Source organism: Trachurus trachurus (assembly GCF_905171665.1).
Source record: "Trachurus trachurus genome assembly, chromosome: 12".
NCBI classification, from domain to species: Eukaryota; Metazoa; Chordata; class Actinopteri; order Carangiformes; family Carangidae; genus Trachurus; species Trachurus trachurus.
In genome coordinates this window covers 19,133,732-19,159,223 of record NC_139908.1, presented here as the reverse complement: position 1 = coordinate 19,159,223, position 25,492 = coordinate 19,133,732, and the positions used below count along the sequence as shown (strand labels likewise).

Genomic DNA, 25,492 nt, shown 5'->3' with positions numbered 1-25,492 from the left:
CTAAACAGAACTATTAAAGGGATACGCCAACTTTTTGTGTGTGTGTGTGTGTCTTGCCTCACTCCCGAGTCCATGACAAGCAGATAGACACCATCCTTTCAACTGTGCGTGCAGTAACAAGGGAGATACGGGCAGAGCTGGCGCACGGCTAATTAGCTTAGCTCAAACGCTGGAAGTGTATAGGTAGTGTTAGCCTGCCTCCTACCCGAGCCGAAATCAGTAGTCAGAAGCTGATTTCATTTTAGCTCTAAACTCTGTAAATATATCACTTTATCGACATTTCTAACATTTTTAGGCGAGAAAGTAGCCGTTTAGATCAGCAGTGTGTCGTTAATTTGTCTAAATACCAGCTGTTTACAATTTTGTTAGGACGAATTCGGCGCTACTCAAGCTAGCCGTTGCTCTTGACATACAGAAAACCATGACGATAGAATTTGTGATTTTACTTTGAAATAGGAAGCTAACCTACCCTCGCTGTAGCTAGCTTGAACCAAAATAGACCGTCTGTGCTTGAACCCTCCCCTTTTGACCGATCTCGTCCCGTTACCGGCATTTGACCACTCAAGGTGCCTTACCGGAGAGTTTTGTCAGCTCTGAGACGAAGATCGGCCCGCCGGTTTCCGTTTAGAGTTGCTGAAGAGTTTCTCTGATGACTTTAGGTGGAGGCAGGCTAACACTACCCATGCACTTCCAGCGTTTGAGCTAAGCTAGCCGTGCGCCAAGTCTGCCTGTATCTCCCTTGTTACTGCACGCACAGTCGAAAGGATGGTGTCTATCTGCTTGTAATGGACTCGGGAGTGAGGCAAGACACACAAAAAAATGTTGGCATATCCCTTTAAGTTTTAATTGCATTGTAAACATTTTAATTAAAGATGAACTTGGCAGTGATGTTGCTGCAAATGCTGGATGTTGAGCGGAGTGGCGCCTGAACAGGGTTGAGGTTACAATAACATAATGTTAACTTTTCAAATGTAACTGCTTATTAAAAGTAATGACAGGAGACTGTATGTAAGTGTAGTCAAAAAGAGGCAATGTTCCCCAAATCAGTGGAAAAATGGATGATGGTGGTAAATAAGAAAAGACTGGAAGTATTTGTGGCCTTTAAATGTTTAAAACATTATGTCATTATTAAATATGTCATCGTATTTAATACTTTATAAATAACAGATTTGGTCATTGTCAAGCTGTTAGATCATCACTCTAGATCACTCCACTGTGGCTCATGGTGACGTTTTCCTGTTTCTCTTTTAGAGTTTGATGACCCAGGATGGAGGTATGAGCAATGACACACACACACACACACACACACACTCGCAAAACACACACTAAAACCTCACACCTCTGAGTTATTGTTGTTTCCCAGCAATGAGGTCCCTCTGTTTCTGCGTGTATGTGTGTGTGTGTGTGGATAATAATCTCGCTGAGGCAGGAGAGATGCAGGCCAGAGCATGCTCCTGAACCCCCACAACACACACTCTGCTGCCATACCCGACAAACACACACGCACACGCGCACCAAAACGCACACACATACACACACAGACCTCGGCTCAGCGAGACTATTGAAGCTAACACACACACACACACACAAGGCCATGACTCTGCAGCCTGCAGTCGTTGGCTTTATCCCCCCGCTATTCACCAACAAACCCTCTAAGCCCCTAAAGCTTTGTTCCTGACATCACACACATACACACACAAAGCATAACAAATACACAACACATACACACACACACATGCACATACTTCTGCTGCATAAGCATTGAACCTCAGGGGTGCTAGAGTTGGCGTGGACACAGAAACACAGATGAGGAGAGTTAGATAGTGTGTGTTTGTGTGTGCATGTGTGTGTGTGTGTGTGTGTGTGTGTATGCGGAATAGGGGCGGGCAGGGTCACGGGGGGGGTGTGGTTAGTTTCTCTGTTGGGGGGCTGGGCCGTATGTGTGTGCGTGTCTGTTTTTGTGTGGGAGTGTGGGTGTGGTTACACAACAGCGAGGTGTGCGTATCAGCGTGAAGCCCATGTCAGAGCCCGAGAGAGTGAGTGTGTGCGTGCGTGCATGCGCGTGTGTGCGTCTCCCTCTCGGCCTCTAGCGTCCCTCTGACTGCGTGTCATTTCCCCTCCTGTTGCTCCTGCTCACTAGATGCCACCTGCTGCATGTCGGCCCCCCTCTCGGACCGCACCGACCCCGATCCCGACCACCTGGTCCTGGCCACGCAGCCCCGGACCGGCCCACCTGCCTCTGGAGAGCACGCCATCCCAAGACCTGGTAAGACAGGGAGGGAGGAGAGGAGGGCGAGGGACGGGGGAGAGGAGAGAGAGAGAGAGATAGAGATAGAGAGAGGGAGGGAGGGAGGAAGGGAATGTTTTGGGCAGCAGCCAAGTTGGATTAAAACCATGACCAACTCACGCGCACATGGAGAGCGGGCGGGCACCGCTGCGCACACGTTTGCGCAAATCTGCGGGCATCAAAGGTTACGCGTCATAAACTCACCGTGACATATGATTAACAAGCATGTGTCCATATACACTTAAAGACAACAATTTATACTCTATATTACATTATTAGCAAACAATGTAGAGTTATTGTAATCGATATCTATAGATTTTAGAATCTGACCCATGAGTTTCAGTTCTTATCGATATCATAAGCAGCATCTTGCAGATTGTAGTGGTTTTTAGTGATTAGTAGATTTGCAAAATAGATGTAATTGACAAAATTACTGTTATTTGCTTTAATTCTGCTAACTGATTTTACCATCGTAAACTTGCTATGCTGTTTTTATTACTACATTTTGTTGTTATTAACTTCCGTGTCCTCTTTTAGTTTTAGTTTTAGTTTTTATTGTTAGGTAGAAATTCTGAATCGTACAATTTGTCGAAAGAGAAAAGCTAAACACTTAGACAGCAACAGGCTTGTGTTTGGTTTCGTGTCTTTGTTTCTTTGTATTTGGTGCTGCTGACTTTGCACTGGGGGGAACGGCCGGACAAAATAAAAGCTCAGCTTTTGTGTCGGTTTGATAAATTAGACAGTTGTGCTTACAACTGATTTGCAATAATAACTAATAACAAAAGAAAAGTGTAAGAAGAAAACAAAATCTCACCTTTCAGTCAGAATTGATCATAATACAGTATGATCTCTATTAGAAGCAGCATCTTTATTTACTGTACTTGTCTTTATTTTAGCTGAGTATGATATTTCACTCACCTGCATGATTTGCATTTCTAAATAACAGTTGCTGCTCTTTGTTATTGATAAAACAGTTTGAATCAGATAATAAGATTGTTAGAGAACAGTGTGTCCACTTCCTCACGCTTCACTCCCTCCACCTTTTCCTCCCAACACCCCCCACCCCTCCCCCCTCCACTGTACTCTCCTCAACCCTTCACCCCCTCCTCCTTAAACTCCTTTCCCTTCTGCATCAACCCCAACCCCTCCTCCCTCCCCCTCCCTCCTAACAGCCATGTTTGCCATGGAGATCAACGTGCAGCACGACCCGCAGACCGGCGAGCAGCGGATCCTGTCGGCCAACCGCGTGAGCCCGTTGGACGCCGCCTCGCGCGGGATCAAGGTCTACGACGACGGCAGGAAGGTGGTCTACGAGGTCTCCTCCTCCGGGGGCGTGTCCACCACCGCCGCCGCCGCCGCCATGGAGAACGGCTGGAGCTCGGCGCAGGTGGACCAGCTGATCCAGCGCGCCGCCAGACCCGCCGTTCGAGGAGGAGACGGCGGGAGGGGTCAGGTGACGGTGACCCCTGCTGCTGCCACCGCTGCTGCCCCCCCCCCACTCCGGGCCTACGTGTCCCCGGCAGACATCGACGATCTGTCGCCACCCTCCTGCGCCCCGCCATCCATCCCCTCCAGCCCGCCGGCCCAGGTCACCTTGCAGCGGGAGACCCGGCTGGGCATGATGCCCCCCGCCTCCTCCGCCCCCGTCACCACCCAGCCCGTCTCCTCCTCCTCCTCGGCCCACCCGGGCGACGAGCTCACCTCCCCGCCTCAGGCCAGCGCCGAGCACCCGGTCACCATGGTGTTCCTCGGCTACCAGGACGTTGAGGACATGAGCGAGAGCAGGCGGTTGCTGGGCTTCGACGGCGCGGTGAAGGCCGAGGTGGTCCTGATCGACGACGACGACGAGAAGTCGCTGAGGGAGAAGACGGTCACCGACCTGTCCGCCGCCGACGGCACGGCGGCCGACCTGGTCTCGGGGCGGCCGGCCACGTCCGAGGCCGTCAGCACGGAACTGTCTTCTGACGGCCGTGAGCCTGACAGCGCCTCCTCGCCCCCCGCCAACCCCGACACCAACACGGCCCCCCCGCCCGGCCTCACCCCCGCCACAGGTACAGACAAGAGGAAACGCTGCGAGTGCTGCATCCTCATGTGACTGAATCTTCTTCCTCTTCCACCCTTTTATTATTACCCACAACACCCCTCTCTTCCTCTCTGTCTCTGGATGGTTACTAACAGAAGCCCTGCCTTCCTCCTCCTCCTCCTCCTCCTCTGGACTCTGATCGGCTGGCACACTCACGCACACTCACACACGCTCTTGTCTGACCCTTGACTTTTTACATGATCACCTCTACATTTCTTTTTCTTTTCGTTACCCGCCGTGTCGACGACTCCTGCGGCGACACGGCTTTATCTCACCAGTTCAAATCGTGACGCAGTGATGAAGCTGTTGTCGTGCTGCTATATTTATGGTGAAATCAGACAGACAGATGGAGGAAAAAAATGATGTTTCTTGTCAAGCAGCTTAAAACCAGGTCAAATAAAAAACCTCCTCTCAGTGCTCAGTAAGACTTTACGGACAATCAGTCACGTTGCCATGCCGTCGAAACCAAACAAGTCCGTTTGGCTCTAAGGACAATCAACCAGACCACCGCCTTGAACAAAAAGCCAGTTTATAAAACCTTCAAAAAGACAGACACAGTCTCAGTTATTTTTTAAATTTCCTCCACTCAGTCACTTCCCACCTTTTCTCTGAACCCCCCTGCCCCCCCTCCTGTTGTCTCCAGACATACTCATGTACACACCACACAGCTCCCCACTTCCTTAACACAGAGTCTCTCTCTGACCAGGGCGGAGAGGAGGGTACTTGTTGCCTTGGTTTCTTTATGTGCCTCTTCATTCTTCCACATCCTAACAGAAGATAGAGATAATTAGAAGTTTCTATTAGACTTTTATTTCAGTTTGCTGTTATCTGAACAATTTTTCCTCTCTTTTTTTTTTTCTTTTGAAACTTAAAAAAGGCCATTGAATTGTTGGGACGCCTGTTTCCGTGGGAAACTTGAGGTTTTTGACACTGTAGTTTGTAGTAACAGGACTCTCTCACTCTTTTCCTCACCTCTCTCTCTCTCTCTCTCTCTCTCTCTCTCTCTCTCTCTCTCTCTGTTGTTTTCTCCATTAACTCCAGCTATTCCACTGCTGAGGTCATTTCCTCCTATTCTAGCACTTCCTAACTCAGCAGCAGCCAATAAGAAACCGTGGAACACCTTTTGGCAGCCGGTAGGATCTATACAGCCAACTTTTTTTCCAATGTGTCTAAAGGCTATAGAGCACAGGAAGCTAATGGCAGCTTAATGAGTACACTCTGGCAGCGAGGGAACACGCACTTCCAGCCATGAAAACAAAACATGGGTTACACACTAACAGCCTGAGCACAAAGATGTGAATAATGACTATTAACAAGCACTAGCAGATTACCAAAATTACAACTCTGACAGCTGCGCTCGAATGAGCTTTTAGACAAAGATTCTGTACGACTCGTGCTTCATCTTTCTGTCCATTAAATTCACCTCACCTCTGCAGAAGGCCACCAGAGATCCACAGTACTCTTTATAAATTCAAAGAGACTGAAAACACTGCCAGCTCTCGCTATAGTCACCACCAGCCAGGCCCTCGTTTACATGGGTGCTATAAGATAATGTGGCCTGGGCGTCATTAGAAACATCACATTACTATATTACAATACACTATAGGCTGGTTTTTCAGAAAAGCTCTCCAAAGCAATAATCACCCTCATTCTTCTGTGAAATGATAGTGGATGCTCTGGTGTCTTTCCACGTTAACGCGGGACAGGGAGGGATGTGCGATGCTCAGTGTGTTGAATTGATTTTTCTGAGAGAGTTAGTGACTACGCTTTTGCCATTTTGTACGCTTAACGGAGAGATACCTGTTGTCAGAGTGAGATCAATAAAGTTATATATGGGCCAGATATGTGGGTGAAGAAGACATTTGCACGCTCACAAAGAGGTTAGAGAGGCTCTTCAGATCCAAATAATGGGATCCAGGGGGGGCGCGTTGTGGCTCAGGTGTGTATCAAGTGGCCGTGATGGCCTCGTTTCATTTGGTCCTAATGTGATTAATTAGCATCAAGACAGAAAAAAAACATGAGCGAACACTTATCTAACCTGATGTAATGGGTACAGACTGACCTGAAGAGCCTCAACAACCTTTTTCTTCAGAGTGCAGTATCTTTTCTTCTTTTTTTCTCCTCAGCTATTTGTTTGACTGCTTCACTGGCCTTGGCCCTCAACTAAAGAACATACACGACATCTACATTGTGTGCCGACTCTGGTATTAGTCATAAAAAAAGAATGAAAGACAGAAACAATAATCCTTAGCAACCAATGGCGTATTTCCAGCAATGAAAGGCCCCTTTTCCTTACATGGCTCTGCGCAAGACCGCTGTGCAATCCCACCTCTTAATTGTCCTGCAAATGCTAGAACTGTTGCTCGGCGTACAGTTAACGTGCAAGCTTTAGTGTGATTGGCCACTGCTGCTGTCGGCCGGTCCAGCTGGCTGTGTGATTGGCCAAAACCTGGGATCTGGTTTCCTGTGTAGATAAAGAATGTAAATATACTCTATATTCTATTTAGTGATGATTTTATTTTCCACATCTATATAGAGATCTAGAGATAACACTGATTATTCTGGGTACTAGACTTTGTTCTGATGTCCCGCAATGCCATATGACGACTGTGTGAGTGCAGCAATGAGACCTTTGTATAGTTTCATTCTCTAACTTAACTGCTTTGCTGTGTGTAATCAGATGATTAACCCCTCAACCCAACCCCCTCCACCCATAACCACCTCCCCCTCCACCACCACCACCATCACCAAATTCTCAGAACTCTTAACAACTATTCCCATTCTCAAACGCATTAGAGCTCCAGGGCGTCTGAGGATCTCAGCATCTTAACTAATCATACTGATGGATTTGCATGAGAGCCCAATAACTATGAATCATTGTTCATTTCACACTTTTGCTGAGTGTCTTTCTCACCGCATTATCCCCAGACGGCGGTTTCTGTCCATTCAATTAAGTGAAGTGTCAAACTCCACTCGACTTGGCAGACGTTCGCCTGAAAAACAACCAATTCCCCTTTCGCCATGGCCATGTTTGCACATAGTTTGGTCTCTTCATTCAGTTAAACTGCATCAGATCAGAAAAAAAATAAACACAAGATGGGCCCTCTGTTAAGTTTATTTGTAGCAAACTGACCTGCAAGGTTCATTGAGGCCGGAGGACAATTTATGACACTGTCACTGCTCAGTGACCCAGATTACCAAAAAAAAACACACACAAAAAAAAAACTAATATATTTATTGCATGACGGTTTGACTATGCAGAGAAGTGTGTTCTGGGAGGTGTAGTGATAGATTCCCGAAGGTGCGAGGCACACACACACGATGTGCAATGTGAGCAAGGAAGTAATTTATTGTATGTTACTAAGTTACAATCTCAAAAAGAAACATCCAAAAAAGGAGAAAAGAGAAAGACCGAGTTCAAGTTAATGGAGCCTGACCAAGCCAGTTCGCTTGTTTGGATTTGTGTGTATGTGTGAGCGTGTGTGTGTGTGTGTGTGTGTGTGTGAGCGTGTGTGATTTTGATGTAATGCAAGGAGCTGTAAGAGAACAACAGACTTGTTGAGTTTACCAGCCCCACTGCCGTGTCTGCAGTACTCCTCTGACTATGTAGGGGTCTCTCTTCTTCTCTGTGTCTGCCTGCCCTCATGGTTGTATGGACTGTTACAAAAAGGAGCCATCTATTGTTCACACTTCTCTCTCTCTCTCTCTTTTTCTCTTCATTCTATGGTTATGGCAACTCACTCTGTCACATTCTCTCTCTCTCTCTCTGTCTCTTCCCTTACCTCTCTCCCTTTCTCTCTCTCTCTCTCTGATGTCTGTATCTTCTCTCTATCTTTGGTCAATAAAGCTGAGTTTCTCCAGTGCCCCCCTGCCGTCTCTCGCTTGTTGTTTTCTTTCCACCTGTCTCTAACATTCACTTTTTCACTGGCTGCTGACAAAGACATCACAAGCTCTCCTCACTGCATCCCTATCTGTTATACTACCCACTGCCACTAACAAGCACACATCTCAAATGAGCAAACACACTCACATTTAGGCATCAGCCAAATCAGACACACATGAGCTGTTCAGGTTTTACATGCAACTTTGTTGTAAGGTTGAATGGGTGAAGATTAGTGCAATACTTGATAGACTAATTTGACTCCTAATTGGGACAATTTGTACATACACCAGGGTTTTTTTTGTCTTCATAGGCTCAGTTAAACATCTACAAGTTCAAAGAACACTGGATTTAAGCCTCATCTGGTCATATGAATGTGAGGGTAGCAATGTTTGTGTGTAAAAATAAATGTGTTGTGTTTTTCCTAATATAATACATTTTTATGATTTGATATTTTATTGCACAAACAAACTGGAGACAGACTAAAATCCCAGTCACAGTCAGTTAGAAATTAGACTCACTCAAATCTTCTTTATTGAGGGGGCTATAGACTATAAGTTTCCTAATATTTATTAGATGGAAAAAAAAAAAACACATACATAATACAAAACCAGCCCAACAAAACATTGATAAAGTGCTGAAAATTACTAAAAGAAATGTAAAGAATTCATAATATTCTTTATTACCATTGTCAAAAATTCAAACGGTGCTCTTGCAGCACACAGCTGGCGAACAACTGTAAGTATTGAAGAAGATATAGAGGAAGGAGGGAGACGGTATAGAAGTAGTTGGTGTTGAAGGAAGGAAATAATGAGGAAAAGGTAGATAAATATAATGGATAGCATATGAATAGATAGTTGGATCAATCTAGACACTCCTATGCTCATGTTTTGCCAGAGCCCTGAGGCGCCCCCCTGGTACCAATAGTAGGTACTGCAAGAAATCATACTACAGTTCACCCACATTGTCACTGCATGTTGACTCTTCTGGCTTCACTGACACCACTGATAACTTCACAGCAGAGAACTGAGAGGACAACAAACAGCATGAACAGGAACATGGAATTGGTCACAGATTTGTTCATGGAAATGTCAGGAGCAGGACTCATCCAGTGTAAACACAGCATACTCCCATGCATGAGTAGTACACTACATAATCAATGTGTGTATAATAAAAGAGTCATAGAGGTTTATTTTTTGCACTTACACTATGTCATCTTTGCTTTGATAATATGCATCTGTCACAAAGTGTGTGTTTTTGTTCCTGTATAAACACATGGATGTGGAGAGTGCAGCCACACCCACATGACACACATTACCCCATGAAGACATAACCCAAGGTGATGAATGACAATATTAGAGATGTCATGACAACAACCATCGGAGAGCATGAGAAGCATTTAGGCCCCTCCCACACACACACACACACACACACACACACACACACACAGGATGGGTGTATTTTCTGTGATAATAAGCCCTGATTGATTTATCTCTAAATAATACTGGCCTGGTGTCTTTAACAGAAAACATGACTGCTGCAGATAATGACACACTCTCACGCAAGCATATACGGTAATACTGTACTGTATGTCATCAAGACCGTAAAACCTGTTACACTATCAACACACATCAGCGCGTAAGGTCGTCTTGTACATTTTCATCTGTACTGATATAATATAGCTCAATAAAATAACAATAGAATCAGAACAGAATAATACTACGACTTTGTGGCAGTTAAAGCAGAAATTAAGGAAGACATATTTTGTATAAATTGCATCCTAAAAGTGATCTTCATGATTAGATGATACAGTAATACTTTATTTATACACCACATTTCAAAGCAACCGTTGTGCATATGCAAAGATCCTGAATATCAGCATCCTAGAGAATACACTACTAGCACTGTTAATGCTACTAAAACTGTTGCCACTATTACTACTACTAATACCAATGCCATTTCTATTACTGTCACTAGTGTTCCTACTGCCAGAGCTTCAAAAACAATCCAGATTCAGATAAAAATACCACTCAAGTGTGCCTAGCATAGCAAATGGCACTTAGTATTCAGGCAGCACTGTATATTGATCATGTATGAATATTAGATAATTATTCATGCATTAATGTGTGAGCAGCGTGTTCTTCTGTAAATTCAAGTGATAATTTGTATATGAAATCAACCTAGGAACAGTTAAAAGTATAAAAAGTACTACATTTACCAGGTGTAGATTTGAAGTATTAAGCATAAAGTGGAAAGAATACTAAGGATATTGTAATATTTCATACAGTATTGGATTACTAAATGTACTTTCCACTAATACAGATACTGCTGCCATTATACAGTGCCTGACACAACAGTAACATAGTAGAAGAGGTCGTATAACATTAGTATTGGCACTAGTAGTAGTAGTAAAGTACTACAGGCAGTGGTGGTACAGTAGTAAGTCAGTGAAAGCAGCTGCAGTTACAGTAGAAGTCTGCTCTGACAGATTGGTGTTCACACTGTCCTGACATCAGTGTTACTTCAGCTGCAGTGAGTGTGAGTGTCAGGAGGTTGAGGATAAGGAAATATGAAATCAGTTGAACTCGACTCCTCAAAGTAGAACTGGGTCAGTGGATCGGCTAAGAATAAGTCGAAAAAGATAAAAATACAGACAGAGAGCACTGCACATAGCCTACAATGTTCCTCTTGGATTAAAGATGATTCACACTCTATGATGATAACTGAATTACAGAAAAGATTCAGAATTCACCACAAAGGCGTACCTAGAGAGAGAGGCGGCATATTGATCACAAATTTAATAATTCATATACAGGTTGTATATACAGGCCAGATGCTTCAGTCATCACAGAGTCAGATTTCCGTATGGAAGACTGATAGATGGGTTTTCATATTTCCCCTAATTTGTAGGATTACATATTCCATCTGTTAGGGTCTATAACCTCTCTTCAAAACCAGGAAACAGTGTGGGCTGTTTTTCTTATTTCATTAAAAAACCCAAAATACACTACCTTAACATTTTCATTAACAAAGGCAGTGCTCTGAAAAACACAAGGTCCACCCACGGGTGCAAATCAGTATGAGCAATGATGATGATGATGATGATGATTAACAAAAATGACAGTGGTGACAATAACTCACATTTTGCTTGATCACAGGCTATAGCCCAACACCAGAGGTTACCGTGACAACAGGGAATGGATATCAAGCTCCCATTCCTACCAGACATCCTCACACTGCTATGGTGAGTAGAGTGTATCTGTGTCACTGGGTTATAATATATACAGGGTGCAATTACCTGAGTCCCAAACTTTTAAAGTCACGACTCTGGACAGAGAAAGAGAGTTTCTAGAAGATCTTGTACTCGCGTCCATCAAAAGGCTCAGACGTCTAAAAGGGTGAGGGCAGGAAGAGGGGACGGTCTGTTCACCTTTTAACAGGGATGACAGGCTTTTAAGTGACAATTTCCATTATGTTTTTTTTTTTTTTTTGGAAATAGTTTGTGTGTCATTTCCTTTTACTTCAATGGGAAAAGTTGTGAGGAACAAACCATTGGAGGAACAAGACGGCCCCACCCCTAAAGAGCATGGGGATAAGTCAGAACAGGGAGTTCTTCTAGACTGGATATGTGTTGATATCTTGATATCACACATGATTTAGCTATTGCTGTCAACATGTCCACAGAGTACAGAACATCCAGGCTGATAATTTGAACATGTGTTTATTACACCAAGCAGGGCTTGTCGAGGGAAAGTCAGAAAAGTAAATCCAAACCCAAAGTAATTCCTCAAATTCCCGATCATCACACACTGATGATCTTCATGTTAGAGCATCTTTTTTCATCTTTGAGGTAGCAGAGACCTCAAAGTGAAAATGCATTTGCTTTAAGTGATCATTTGTTTTCTTTTTTTGACACACTGAACTGTCTAGACCCCATGTGTAGACTGTTTATGTCTGGAGTGTATTCACCTGCATTGTTTCCTCTCTATAGGCTACAGGTGCATAGTTGTCCTGCATTGTGCTGAGATCCACTATAGTGTTTCTATAACATTTTTAATGTACCCACTGTAGGCTTTTATGACACTGTAAATCTTATATGACCTCACTGTACCCATTATAAAAGTCTATGAATCTGTGGTACATTTATAGTGGCCCTTTGTACCTTGGAGCATTTAAATCTACTAGTTTTCACTTTATGATGACTTCATTGTGCCCATGTGGTGCCCAATGTCACATTCCCCACATTTTCAAAAAAAAGCAGTAGCTTGAAGTAAACTCTTAATTGTACTTAAGCACAGTACTTGAGTAGCCTAAATGAAGCCTTACTAGCAGCACCGCCTGTTCTGGAGGGTTCTGCCTTTGTTTCTGTGTAAAACGCCACCTGAGCACATTTGAGAGCAGGGGTGGGGAGGGCTGCTGCTGGAGCTGGGGGTGCACAGGCAGAGAGAGGGGTGGGGAGAGGAGGCAGAGAGAGGTGGGGTTCAGCACCCGGACCGGCGGGGGAGTGAGTGAGTGAGGTAGGTAAGGGTGTGAGGTGGAGGGGGAGGCTCGCTGGATGGATGGGTGGTTGGGGCTGCAGTCAGATTGTTTTGCAGCTGAATAAATGAATGAATGAAAGGCAGTACGGCGGTAACCTGATCCGCGCGGGTCAGCCTCATTGTCCTTGGCCTGCAGCTCGCGCTGGCGGCTCGCTCTCTGATTGTCTCTGGAACGGGACAGAAAGGACTCCCGGGACCTCGCGAGCCCTGCATTATTCAGCGCGCGTGCCTAGAAAAAAAAACGAGAGAGAGAGAGAGAGAGAGAGGAGGAGGAGAAGGAGGAGGAGGAGGAGGGAGCTGCCGGTTGGAAAAGCTGGCGCGTAAAGGGAGCTCAATGTCATCCCAGTCACAGGCTGCCGTAACCGTTATCACCGCGCGAGCATCCGTACCTCTCCCGTCAGTTTGTTTCAGTTAACGTCCCACCGACCGGTGGTGCAGCAGCCGCTGTAAAAGGCTACTCGTTTGTTTGTTTCTTTTTTCTTTTTGCGGTTCCCTTTGGCGAAGAAAAAGGAAAGAAGGAGACAAAGGGGCTAAAAGAACAAGAAAAAGAAGTGGAAGTCAGCGGGTCGGTTACGCCTCCGCCGTCAAAAACTAATCCCGGTAATTAAGCAGCAGTCGGTAGTGAGGACGGAGCTCCGGGGGATTAGCTACGCACCTTTCTTCACACAGGTAGACTGTAACACAAACTAAAGTGTTATTGGAAACACAACAGAAATGTATTATTGAAGTTGACGGGATGGAAAAGTCATATTTTTTCCATTTCTGCTATTTGTGTGTGGACTTTGTGTGTTAGTTACTGTAAGTGTGTAGCCTATGTCTTTTCCCATGTGAAATGCGTTACGGCCTATGGATACAGCCGGTAATTACACTGATTGGCTTTAAAGTGGGGAGGACATAGGATACTGCACCCTGTCCTGTTCCTGGAGACAGAGAGAGGCGTCCAAAGGAGGTCAGTGGACCAGACTGCTTGCTGCAGTAGTCTCTACTCTTCTCTCCCTGCCTGCTGCCTCTCTGTGCTCCTCCTCCTCCTCTGCATCACTTTAACCTAGATATAGCAATGACCTTAACCTGCTTTTCATCATTCACATATTGAACAGCCTGGCAGAGCTTGTCGTTGCTGCTTCTTTGCCATATTCCTCAACAAAAACCATAATCTGGCCCATTATTATGTCTTCATAATCATAATGGCTCATCATCTAGTAGCATATTCTGTGTCTGCTAATGTTTCCTTGACTGACATACAGTTATGTTACTGTTGCTGTTGCACACTGATGCAGCATGCGTCCGCAGTAAGCACTTATTGTTTGTATTTTGAATGTTAAGTATGAACTTTTAAAAAAGGTGGTTGACAGTGAAGGCCGTCATAAATGTGCCGGCATGTCCCAACGTAGCAGTCGATCCAACTGAAGGGAACTGGTACATGTTCAGAGCAAATCACCTGAAGCCAGACTTCATTTGTTTGCTCCAGATTTTCATGTGTTGAATTTTCAATATTTTTCTTTTCTCTTTTTTTTGCCTGTAGCTGTTGCCAAGCAACTTGATTTTTTTTGATAGCAGAGTTTAACAGTATTCATTCAACTAGGGATGGGCATGCTGAATGCAGTTGGCTGCTGGGTGTTTATTATCCTCTTGGCACTGGATAAACATATCAGGGGTATTTTCTTTAATTAAGCCAGAGAATCTTAATTATCTGTTAAATCTGAGTATCTCTCACCTCAGTCCATTGAGACCACTTATCCTGAAGCCATGCACATTCATGGGATAGAGATAGGGCCTATTAAAGTTAGATATTCCTTATACTTTAATGGTTGTCTCTCTAAAATCTTATTATTGGAATAACCTTAGATGAAAATGCTCCTGAGGGAAAAACAACTCACCATGACTGTTTCCCATCAGTTTCAATCACGCTTATTGATTTTATTTAACTGTTGTGATGTTCTGCTTGAGTGCAGCCGACCAGTCCAATACAAAAGAGGTAACGAAGGCTCCAAAGATCAAATATTCCTCTTTGAACCTTCTTCTAGTGTTCATTTCTAGTCAGGCTTGGGCAGCTTGAATTTATTTTGCCTCCAGTTTACACTGCAGTGCCCAGAAAAGAGGCAAACACAACCACCTGGCAAGACGGAGCAAGGCTCAAGAAGAAACACTAACACAGTCTTTTAAAAAAAACAACCAACAGACATATCATTCACGTCAACTTTTCATTACAGAATGGGTAAAATACAGAAGGAATTTGAAGATTTTTGGAGTATCCATGTTATGCAGTAAACCTTTTTAGGGAGAACAATTCTGCTTTGGTCCAATGCAACGCTGCGGGTCATGTAAAGTCTGTTTTTATGGACCGCTCTCTATTTAGAATAGCTTATCCGCCCTGTTCACTGTTTTGTTTGGTCACCGTTTGAAATTGCCAGCTGATTCTGGAAATAACGAAGCGAAGAAGCAAACTGCCAATTCAGACAGACTGTTTGCCAACCTTTGCTATAGGCCGGGGGACAGAAAAATCACAGCCAGCTCTCTAATTTGATTGGATGGTCGATGACAGGAGGTACCTGCCACATACTGAATGTCCCATTGAGACGGTCAGTGGCCATTAGAGCAGCTCAAGGTCCCTGTGTGTTTGTGTGTGTCTGGTGGGAAGTACATTTTCCATCCCCACCCTCGCAAGCAGCGTATAGTGTGAGAACATTGACAGGAACAACAAAGTTATCAATGATGTCTTCTTCCTCCAAACCACTCCCTCTTCCCAGAAAGCACACACACACACACACACACACACACACACATATACACACACAGAGCTTATAAACACAGGTTACATAACAGCTGTGTGGTTGATGATGCTCATGCTACAGAGCTGAACCAAGAGTACACAGGAGGTGGAAATGAGAATGAGGTATTGAAGGAGGGGCGGGATGAGAGAGGCCGACATGATGACAAGGGAGTGTGGGTACAAGGAGAGATAAAGGGCGATGCAGGTGTGTGTGTGTGTGATGGGGGTAGCTTGAAAAAGTGAGGAAAACGTGAGGGAGGGAGAAAGGGAGGGAGGATACTAGTAGGAAGTCTGCTAAGCTTCACACAGCTTGAAGTGTTGTTGACATTAACCGGCCGATGGCCTTTCAATGGCTGATCTGCTGATGGGCCTCCGCTGGCCGTCTTCCAGGAAGAGACTGATATTCCACCTTGTGTAACTGGATGAAGTCCCAAATCCACAACATTAACGTCCCCTAACACAATGTTGTGGTATCTTCTGAGTTGTATGATATTGCAATATACTGCTGCCGCTAATGTGTTTGTTATCAGCTGACAGTGAGCGGGTAGCATGAATAGGAAAGAAAAACATGTGGCTTGGGTGTTTGTTGTCTGTTGGAAATCATGTGAGCGCCCCTCGGGGGCCAGCTATTAGACTGAGCCTTGAAAATGATTTATTTAAACAAAGCCTCTTCATGTTTGTGCATAGTCTGAAGTAGCAGGAATTTTAAGTAGTTTCTTTGGGATGTGAATGACACTTTGTGGCTATTTTTGTTTGGCCCATGGGAGTGGATGACAGCCCAAAGAGATGAAGGGACACAGTGGTGTGTCTGTGCGTTTCTGGTTTATTTCTCATAACATTTTTGATCATCTGGTAAAAAAAAAAGGAGGGAGTCACCTTGACACAGCATATTCAAATGAAGGCACATTTGCTTTTAAGGTTAAACTGTGTCATGTTTTGGATGTATCGAACTGAAAACAGTCGTTATGCAATGTGGAAGGGAAGGGCAATAATAGATTTCATGGTCAAAGTGCTGTGATTCAGTATCAGGTTGGATGATTTTGGCGCAGGTTTGGTATTGCATGATAAAAAGACTAAACACCCATTTCATTTCACTTCACTTTTCTCTTTTCTATCTAAGTTTGTGTTTATTATAGCTCAGCTGTTTTTATCAGTGGGAATCATTTTGTCCAACCAATGTTAGCAGTTTACTTGTCAGGTCAATCGCAGAAATATGCAATGTATATTTTCCTCAGCCTCATCCACACCAAGCTTTGTTTGCAGTGGCACACTTCCTTCCTCGTTCTCTATCCTGTCCATACCAGCCTCTGATTGGCTGAGTTGTTTCTGAACAGTGGAGACTGTGCCAAGCCCAACTGTTTGATAAAATCAGAGATGCTGGCATCAATTCAGACATCTGGAACGGATCTTGGATTGGTATGGCTAAGGTCAAGAGATCAACGTCAACTGACCTTCATCCCCACCCAGTTTATAATAAGTGTTAAGCCACACCACATCGACACTCTCATATCACTTTGAAAATGACAAAGAAAGAAAAATGCTTGAATGAAGCAGTCTTTTTTATGTTACATTCCATTGTAGAAATGCATTTTGTCCACTGTTTTGGTATTTGTGTTCCATAGAGGAAGAGAACTAGAGGGATGCAGGAAATACAACAATACAATGCAGCCATGCGATGGTCACCATTTCACAAGCTCCGCCACCCACTATTGTCCATAACATCCACCGACTATTGTTGCACTGTGCAACAGAAGTCATTCAGTTAACACAAAGCAAAGCACAAACCACCTGCTTGCACAAATACTGTGTTTACAACAAACATGCACACATAGACAATAAGAAATACAGGGAACATTACATAATTTTGGGGGGAAAAATGCCTTTGAACAGAACAAGTCTAACTTTCAGGATCACAGAGAGTTGAATTGCATTTTTTTTTTTTTACCCGCGCCAGAATTCACAGTAAAAAAGAAGCTAAAGCGGAAACTTGATCTGTGGTTGTGGGAAGTCCGCAGGGTGGTTGACCTCTAATGTCAGAGCTTCATCTCGTAGCACAGTGCTGTGTTTTGAGGGTGAAAAGCTGCAGAAGTCTCTTTATCACATTCCAGCTTCAGACAGGAATGTCAGCATGCCATTCGAGCTTTTAGGTGTTACAGACTGCGTGGGGGGGGGGGGGGGGGGGGGCCTTGGGGTCCCGTCGTCGTCTGTGTGTTTTCGTAATCTCGTGAGCGTCTTTTTTTATTTATTTCTGGTTTAGGTTTTGATATATGCTTGAGGTTCAGCTGTCTGGTTTGTATGCGTCACTGTGGGAAATGACTCACGACTATTAAAGAATCAAGAACATGATCTATAGCATCTTCATCCTCCTTTTAGTTGCCACTTCCTCAAGGAAACTCTACATGTGTCTTATATTTCCTCTTGGATGGGACAGACAGATTTGCAGGCAGTGGTTCAGCCCTTTTTTCCACTGTAAAAACTCACTCTGTTCAGTACCTGCTGTTGTCTTGATGCCAGTGGTTCAGGGATATTCCTGCAGGCTCCTTAAAGGCTGTTTGGGGGGAGTCAGTAACCGAATCACGAGCAGATAAGGTGGCTGGAGCTGGAGTGAAAGAGAAAACACCAGAGCAGTAAATAACAACACTTCATCATGAAATAACTCCTGGAATGTACCGACCGTTGCAACGTGAGTTTGAAGGGAGTTTTCCTTTAAGATTGGCTGAAGGTTAGGAGTTGAATTTTGGGTTAGGATCAAGGCTTGTAGAGGTGAAGTGATAAGAGTAAGTGCTGGAGATAAATTGGCAGGATAAACCCCAATCTTTGTGATTTGTTTGGAAAAAAACATTTGATGCTTGGCACATGATGGATTTGGTGGGAGAGGATGGGTTGAGACATTTTGTTGATGCAACAGCAACGTGAACACCAGCACCATTGCTCTGGCATCAGTATAAAATACTGTAATACTGTCAGGCTGAGACATGTTTGCTGCTGAAGCCTGTTTTCTTCCTGTGTGCTGCCTCCTTCCTCTGTCTAAATACTGCAGGATAATGAGCTAGTTTCCGGAAATAGACAGGTGATTAACACACTGCTCCTCGCAGTGTGAGCCAGAACAGAGCTGGTTAATGCCATAAGCTACCACTGGGAAGAGGTTCACTCAGTGTTAAAATGCTCTGGTAGAGGTTGGAAACTGAAGATACAGGTCTTGAATAGGATTTTTTTCCCATGCTGCTTCAGCCATGCAGCATCAAAATGAATGGATGAGATGCTGTTTGTAGGGACGGTGCTAATTGCAATCTGTTACATGATCAATCAACTCGTGAAAACGAAGACTCCGCCGGTGATGGATAATAAGGTCAGACACAATTCATGTTAAGTCTAATGTTGCCATTTATTTTGATAATTTATAATTAAGAGTAGCATTGGTGTTATTTTGTGCTACACTTAATATTGTATAGCTGTATGTTGGGTTATCTTTGGGATAGATTGTTAAATGTGCGATATTTGACTAATTATAGTTCTTATGTAGCAACATGAAGTGTTAATTTAGCTCTTACCTAGCTTGCTTGTTATTGTTATGTCCAGCTTTCTAAACATAGCCAGCTCTTATCCCCATGGGTGTTAAAATAATCTAATCTAGTCTCCACTCTTTGACCCAAACAAAGCACTTAGGGCTAAAGGAAACTTTGAACTGCTCATGTGACTTAAATGCAGGCAGCAGTATAGTGGTTTCATGGTATAACATTACATTACATGACAATTGATGGTAATCAGACCCTTATTACTGGTACTAGGGGAAAATATAGCCGCATAGGGAATCTTTCCTCTTTGACTGGCTGTCAGACTCAGTCTGTCATCAATTTCCATTATCCACATTATTAATAAAATACATTTAAAAACTAGAGAATGCATTTCCTGAAGGAAATACGGGTGAATGCTGAAAGCTGGAAGCTGAATTCAGCTGAATAAATTGTTGAAACTATGTTGAATTAAGAAACTGCTGAAGAAATCTTGAAATCTTGGAAACAATATATGAAGAGTATGAAATGGTTTGAAATTACTTGAATTGTTGACGATCAGTATGAAGAAAGTCTGAAGTCTATTCAGAAAGTATGAAGTCTACTCAGATTTACTTAAAACTGACAGTTTGAAAACACTTTTGAACCATTACTAATGTAGATTAAACAATATCTGAATAGTAAAAGTAGAAGATGAAAGATGGAGGATGTATGAAATGGGTGCTAATTACTTGAATTAGTGAAGAATAGTATGAATGAATTGAAAGGTTAAAGTGCACAATTTATTTAAAACAGTTTGAAAACATTTTTTGAACCATTATCAATATAGATGAAACAATATCTGAAGTGTAAAAGTAGAATAATATAGAAGTAGTTACAATCCGTTAAAGGGCAGAATAACTAAAAATAACTACAACATATCTGAAGGGTAAAAGTTAGCCTAAATGTTAATAAAAAGTTTGAGGAAAATGTAGAAATCCTGCATATTTATAGTTTAACAGTTGAATGGTTGAAATCTGAAATAGGTGAGAAAATATTAAAAAGTAAAACTTATAAGAAGGCTGTCGAATTCGTATGAAATGTTTGGAAAATTGCTTGAATTTTTGAAGATTAGTATGAAAAAATTAACATTTAAGTCTTCTCAAATAAATAAATAGATGTTAACAGTTTGAAAGCATTTGTTGAACAAATATGTATAAAGATGAAGCAATACCTGAAGTGTATAACTTGTAAGCAGGAGGCTGAATGATATGGAATGGATGCAAATGCCAGAATTGTTTAAGATAAGTGTGTAAAAAAAAAAAAAAAAAAAGAGTGTTAAGATATACATTTATGAATGAAAAATGCGAAAGTCCTTAAATGGTTGAGAAATGGTCTGAATTGTTTGAATTAATGAGAAAAAGTTCAAGTCTTCAAAGTAAAGGGTTAAAGAGATGGAAAAGCCGAAAGTCAAGACATGAAGAAGCTTCAAACCCTTAAATCTCCATTACGAGAATAAACTGAAATATATGTAAGAGAAATAAATTATTAGAGATGTTTAAAAATTCCCCTCAAAGATATGAACTCATTTAGAGGCTGATTATGAGCTGTAAGCCTGTGTGTCTCTGTGTCTGCCTCTCTGTGTCTGCACCACACAGAGCAGAGCAGTGAGATTTGAGCTCGGTAGAGCTCCCGAACAACAGCCTCTGAAAAGAGAACCGTAACTCTTATCAGAATTTGGTCATGACTATCGGGGCAAGGAGACCTTCCTGAGCGAGCCAATGTGCATTAAATGTTTGTAGGGCAAAAACTTTTCTCACAGTCGCAAGAAATATAAGGAGGTCATTTCTGCTTTTCTCAGAAAATCTGCTCCTACTTTTCAATGGGAGTCAATGAGAGGAAGAGAGGGAACTGGCTGCACTTAGAGGCTCCGAGTTTAAATTCTGTTAGTCTCTCTGCGTTTTCGAGCACACTGTCAGACACAGCACAAGTTTGTCTACCAAAGTGGGGGAAATTATGTGTCCAGAGTGAAATTTGTGGCCGTGGTGACAGGTTAGAGAGCAAAGTGTCAGAGGATTTTTAGACTCTCTGTCACTCTAGCTGATGTCATCACCACTCTAGCTCTGAACATTCCGTGCCATTGACTCCCATGTTAAATTTGAATTTTGTCAAAAAATGATCATGAACAGTTGAAGGGTACTGATCAATAATGGTAGAAGATATGAAAAAGTTGAATGTACCATGAATACTTGAAAGTTTTGTGAACGTTTTAAAAGTTGAATGAAGTCTGTAGGTGAAAGTATGTTGAAGCAGTTGAAGTTCAAAGAAGGAGAAGATTTGAACAGTTTGAAGACCGTTTCAATGTATTCCTATGGGAAAAAATGTTCAATAAAGTTTGAATATTTTGAAAAGTATGAATGATATGAAAAAGTTGAATACATGCTGTAATCTCCTGAAGAAGCCGCACGTTTTGATATATGAATTGTTTGAATAGTAGAAAGTATGAAGAAGTAGTTAAGGACCGTAAAAGGGAAGAAGAACCCAGAATAATAATATTAACTAGAAAATGCATTTCCTGAAGGAAATACGGGTGAATGCTGAAAGCTGGAAGCTGAATGAGCTGAATAAATTGTTGAAACTATATTGAATTAAGTTAAGAAACTGCTGAAGAAATCTTGAAGAGATTAAACAATATATGAAGAATATGAAATGGTTTGAAATTACTTGAATTGTTGAAGATCAGTATGAAGAAATTGAAAGTCTGAAGTCGACTCAGATTTACTTAAAACTGACAGTTTGAAAACATTTTTGAACCATTACTAATGTAGATTAAACAATATCTGAATAGTAAATGTAGCAGATGAAAGATGGAGGATGTATGAAATGGGTGCTAATTACTTGAATTAGTGAAGAATGGTATGAATGAATTGAAAGGTTAAAGTGCACAATTTATTTAAAACAGTTTGAAAACATTTTTTGAACCATTACTAATATAGATGAAACAATATCTGAAGAGTAAAAGTAGAAGATGAAAGCTGGAGGATGTATGAAATGGGTGGTAATTACTTGAATTGGTAAAGAATAGTATGAATGAGGTGGAAAAGAGGTGGAAAAATTGTTGAAGATCAGTATGAAGAAATTGAAAGTCTGAAGTCTACTCAGATTTACTTAACACTGACAGTTTGAAAACATTTTTGAACCATTACTAATGTAGATTAAACAATATCTGAATAGTAAAAGTAGAAGATGAAAGATGGAGGATGTATGAAATGGGTGCTAATTACTTGAATTAGTGAAGAATAGTATGAATGAATTGAAAGGTTAAAGTGCACTCAGATTTATTTAAAACAGTTTGAAAACATTTTTTGAACGATTGCTAATATAGATGAAAACAATATCTGAAGAGTAAAAGTCGAAGGTGAAAGCTGGAGGATGTATGAAATGGGTGGTAATTACTTGAATTGGTAAAAAAAAATAGTATGAATGAATTGAAAAGCTTGAGTCTACTCAAATAAGTTTAAAACTGAAGGCTTGAAAACATTGTTGAACCATTACTAATGTAGATTAAACAATATCTGAATAGTAAAAGTAGAAGATGAAAGATGGAGGATGTATGAAATGGGTGGTAATTACTTGAATTGCTGAAGATTAGTATGAATGAATTGAAAGGTTAGAGTGCACTTAGATTTATTTAAAACAGTTTGAAAACATTTTTGAACCATTACTAATATAGATAAAACAATATCTTTAGTGTAAAAGTAGAATAATATAGAAGTAGATACAATCCGTTAAAGGGGAGAATAACTAAAAATCCCCCTCAAAGATATGAACTCATTTAGAGGCTGATTATGAGCTGTAAGCCAGTGTGTCTGTATGTTTGTGTATCTCTCTGTCTCTGTGTGTGTCTCTCTCTCTCTGTGTCTGCACCACACAGAGCAGAGCAGTGAGATTTGAGCTCCGTGCAGCTCCCGAACAACAGCCTCTGAAAAGAGAACCGTACCTCTTATCAGAATGTGGTCATGACTATCGGGGCAAGGAGACCTTCCTGAGCGTGGTGATGTGCATTAAATGTTTGTAGGGCAAAAACTTTTCTCACAGTCGCAGGAAAGATAAGGAGGTCATTTCTGCTTTTCTCAGAAAATCTGCTCCTACTTTTCAATGGGAGTCAATGAGAGGAAGAGAGGGAACTGGCTGCACTTAGAGGCTCCGAGTTTAAATTCTGTTAGTCTCTCGTCGTTTTCGAGCACACTGTCAGACACAGCACAAGTTTGTCTACCAAAGTGGGGGAAATTTTGTGTCTAGAGTGAAATTTGTGGCCGTGCCGACAGGATAGAGAGCAAAGTGTCAGAGGATTTTTAGACTCTCTGTCACTCTAGCTGATGTCATCACCACTCTAGCTCTGAACATTCCGTGCCATTGACTTGCATGTTAAATTTGAATTTTGTCAAAAAATGATCATGAACAGTTGAAGGGTACTGGTCAATAATGGTAGAAGATATGAATAAGTTGAATGTACCATGAATACTTGAAAGTTTTGTGAACGTTTTAAAAGTGGAATGAAGTCTGTAGGTGAAAGTATGTTGAAGCAGTTGAAGTTCAAAGAAGGAGAAGATTTGAAGAGTTTGAACACCGTTTCAATGTATTCCTATGGGAAAAAATTTTCAATAAAGTTTGAATATTTTGAAAAGTATGAATGATATGAAAAAAGTTGAATGGGTCCTATAATCTCCTGAAGAAGCCGCACGTTTTGATATATGAATTGTTTGAATGTTATGAAGTATGGAGAAGTAGTTGAAGACCGAAAAAGGGAAGAAGAAGTAAGAATAATAATAACTAGAAAATGCATTTCCTGAAGGAAATACGGGTGAATGCTGAAAGATGGAAGCTGAATGAGCTGAATAGATTGTTGAAACTATGCTGAATTAAGTTAAGAAACAGCTGAAAAAATCTTGAAGAGATGAAAAAATATATGAAGAATATGAAATGGTTGAATTAAGTTAAGAAACTGCTGAAGAAATATTGAAGAGATGAAACAATATATGAAGAGTATGAAATGGTTTGAAATTACTTGAATTGTTGACGATCAGTATGGAGAAATTGAAAGTCTGAAGTCTACTCAATATACTACAGTATTTAAAACTGACAGTTTGAAAACATTTTTGAACCATTACTAATGTAGATTAAACAATATCTGAACAGTAAAAGTAGAAGATGAAAGATGGAGGATGTATGAAATGGGTGGTAATTACTTGAATTAGTGAAAAATAGTATGAATGAATTGAAAGGTTAAAGTGCACTCAGATTTATTTAAAATAGTTTGAAAACATTTTTTGAACCATTACTAATATAGATGAAACAATATCTGAAGTGTAAAAGTAGAATAATATAGAAGTAGTTATAATCCATTAAAGGGCAGAATAACAAAAAATAACTACAACATATCTGAAGGGTAAAAGTAAAACATGTTAATAAAAAGTTTGAGGAAAATGTAGAAATCCTGCATATTTATAGTTTAACGGTTGAATGGTTGAAATCTGAAATAGGTGAGAAAATATTAAAAAGTAAAACTTATAAGAAGGATGTTGAATTTGTATGAAATGTTTGGAAAATTACTCAAATTTTTTGAAGATTGGTGTGAAAAAAATAACATTTCAGTCTACTCAAATGAATAAATATATTAACAGCTTGAAAGCATTTCTTGAACAAATATAAATAAAGATGAAGCAATACCTGAAGAGTAGCCTATAACTTGTAAGCAAGAGGCTGAATGATATGGAATGGATGCAAATGCAAGAATGATTAATAAATAATAATAATGATAATAATAAATAAGTGTAAAAAATAGTGTGAAAATATACATTTATGAATGAAAAATGTGAAACTCCTTACATGGTTGAGAAATGGCCTGAATTGTTGGAATTAATGAGGGAAAAGTCCTTCAAAGTAAAATGTAAGGATTGAAGGTGGAAAAGTCTAAAGTCAGCACATGAAGAAGCTCCAAATCCTGAAAATCCTCCTAATCCTGAAATCTCCATTACGAGAATAAACTGAAATGTATGTAAGAGAAATAAATTATTAGAGATGTTTAAAAATTCCCCTCAAAGATATGAACTCATTTAGAGGCTGATTATGAGCTTTAAGCCAGTGTGTCTGTGTGTTTGTGTCTGTCTTGCTGTGTCTGTGTGGTTGTGTGTCTCTCTGTCTGTGTGTGTGTGTGTCTCTCTCTCTCTGTGTCTGCACCACACAGAGCAGAGCAGTGAGATTTGAGCTCCGTGCAGCTCCCGAACAACAGCCTCTGAAAAGAGAACCGTACCTTTTATCAGAATTTGGTCATGACTATCGGGGCAAGGAGACCTTCCTGAGCGAGCCAATGTGCATTAAATGTTTGTAGGGCAAAAACTTTTCTCACAGTCGCAAGAAATATAAGGAGGTCATTTCTGCTT

General features: G+C 41.5%; 1 protein-coding gene across 2 annotated transcripts in view; it reads left to right on the top strand.

Moving 5' to 3' along the window:
- palm2akap2 (PALM2 and AKAP2 fusion) overlaps positions 1–25,492 on the top strand; it is a 125,821-nt gene that overhangs the window by 45,018 nt on the left and 55,311 nt on the right. For both annotated transcript variants that reach the window (XM_083982886.1, XM_083982887.1), the window contains 4 exons: positions 1,252–1,273; positions 2,141–2,266; positions 3,460–4,338; positions 11,409–11,494. In XM_083982886.1, coding sequence (XP_083839012.1) covers positions 1,252–1,273; positions 2,141–2,266; positions 3,460–4,338; positions 11,409–11,494 — 1,113 coding nt within the window. The remainder of the gene's footprint in view (positions 1–1,251; positions 1,274–2,140; positions 2,267–3,459; positions 4,339–11,408; positions 11,495–25,492) is intronic.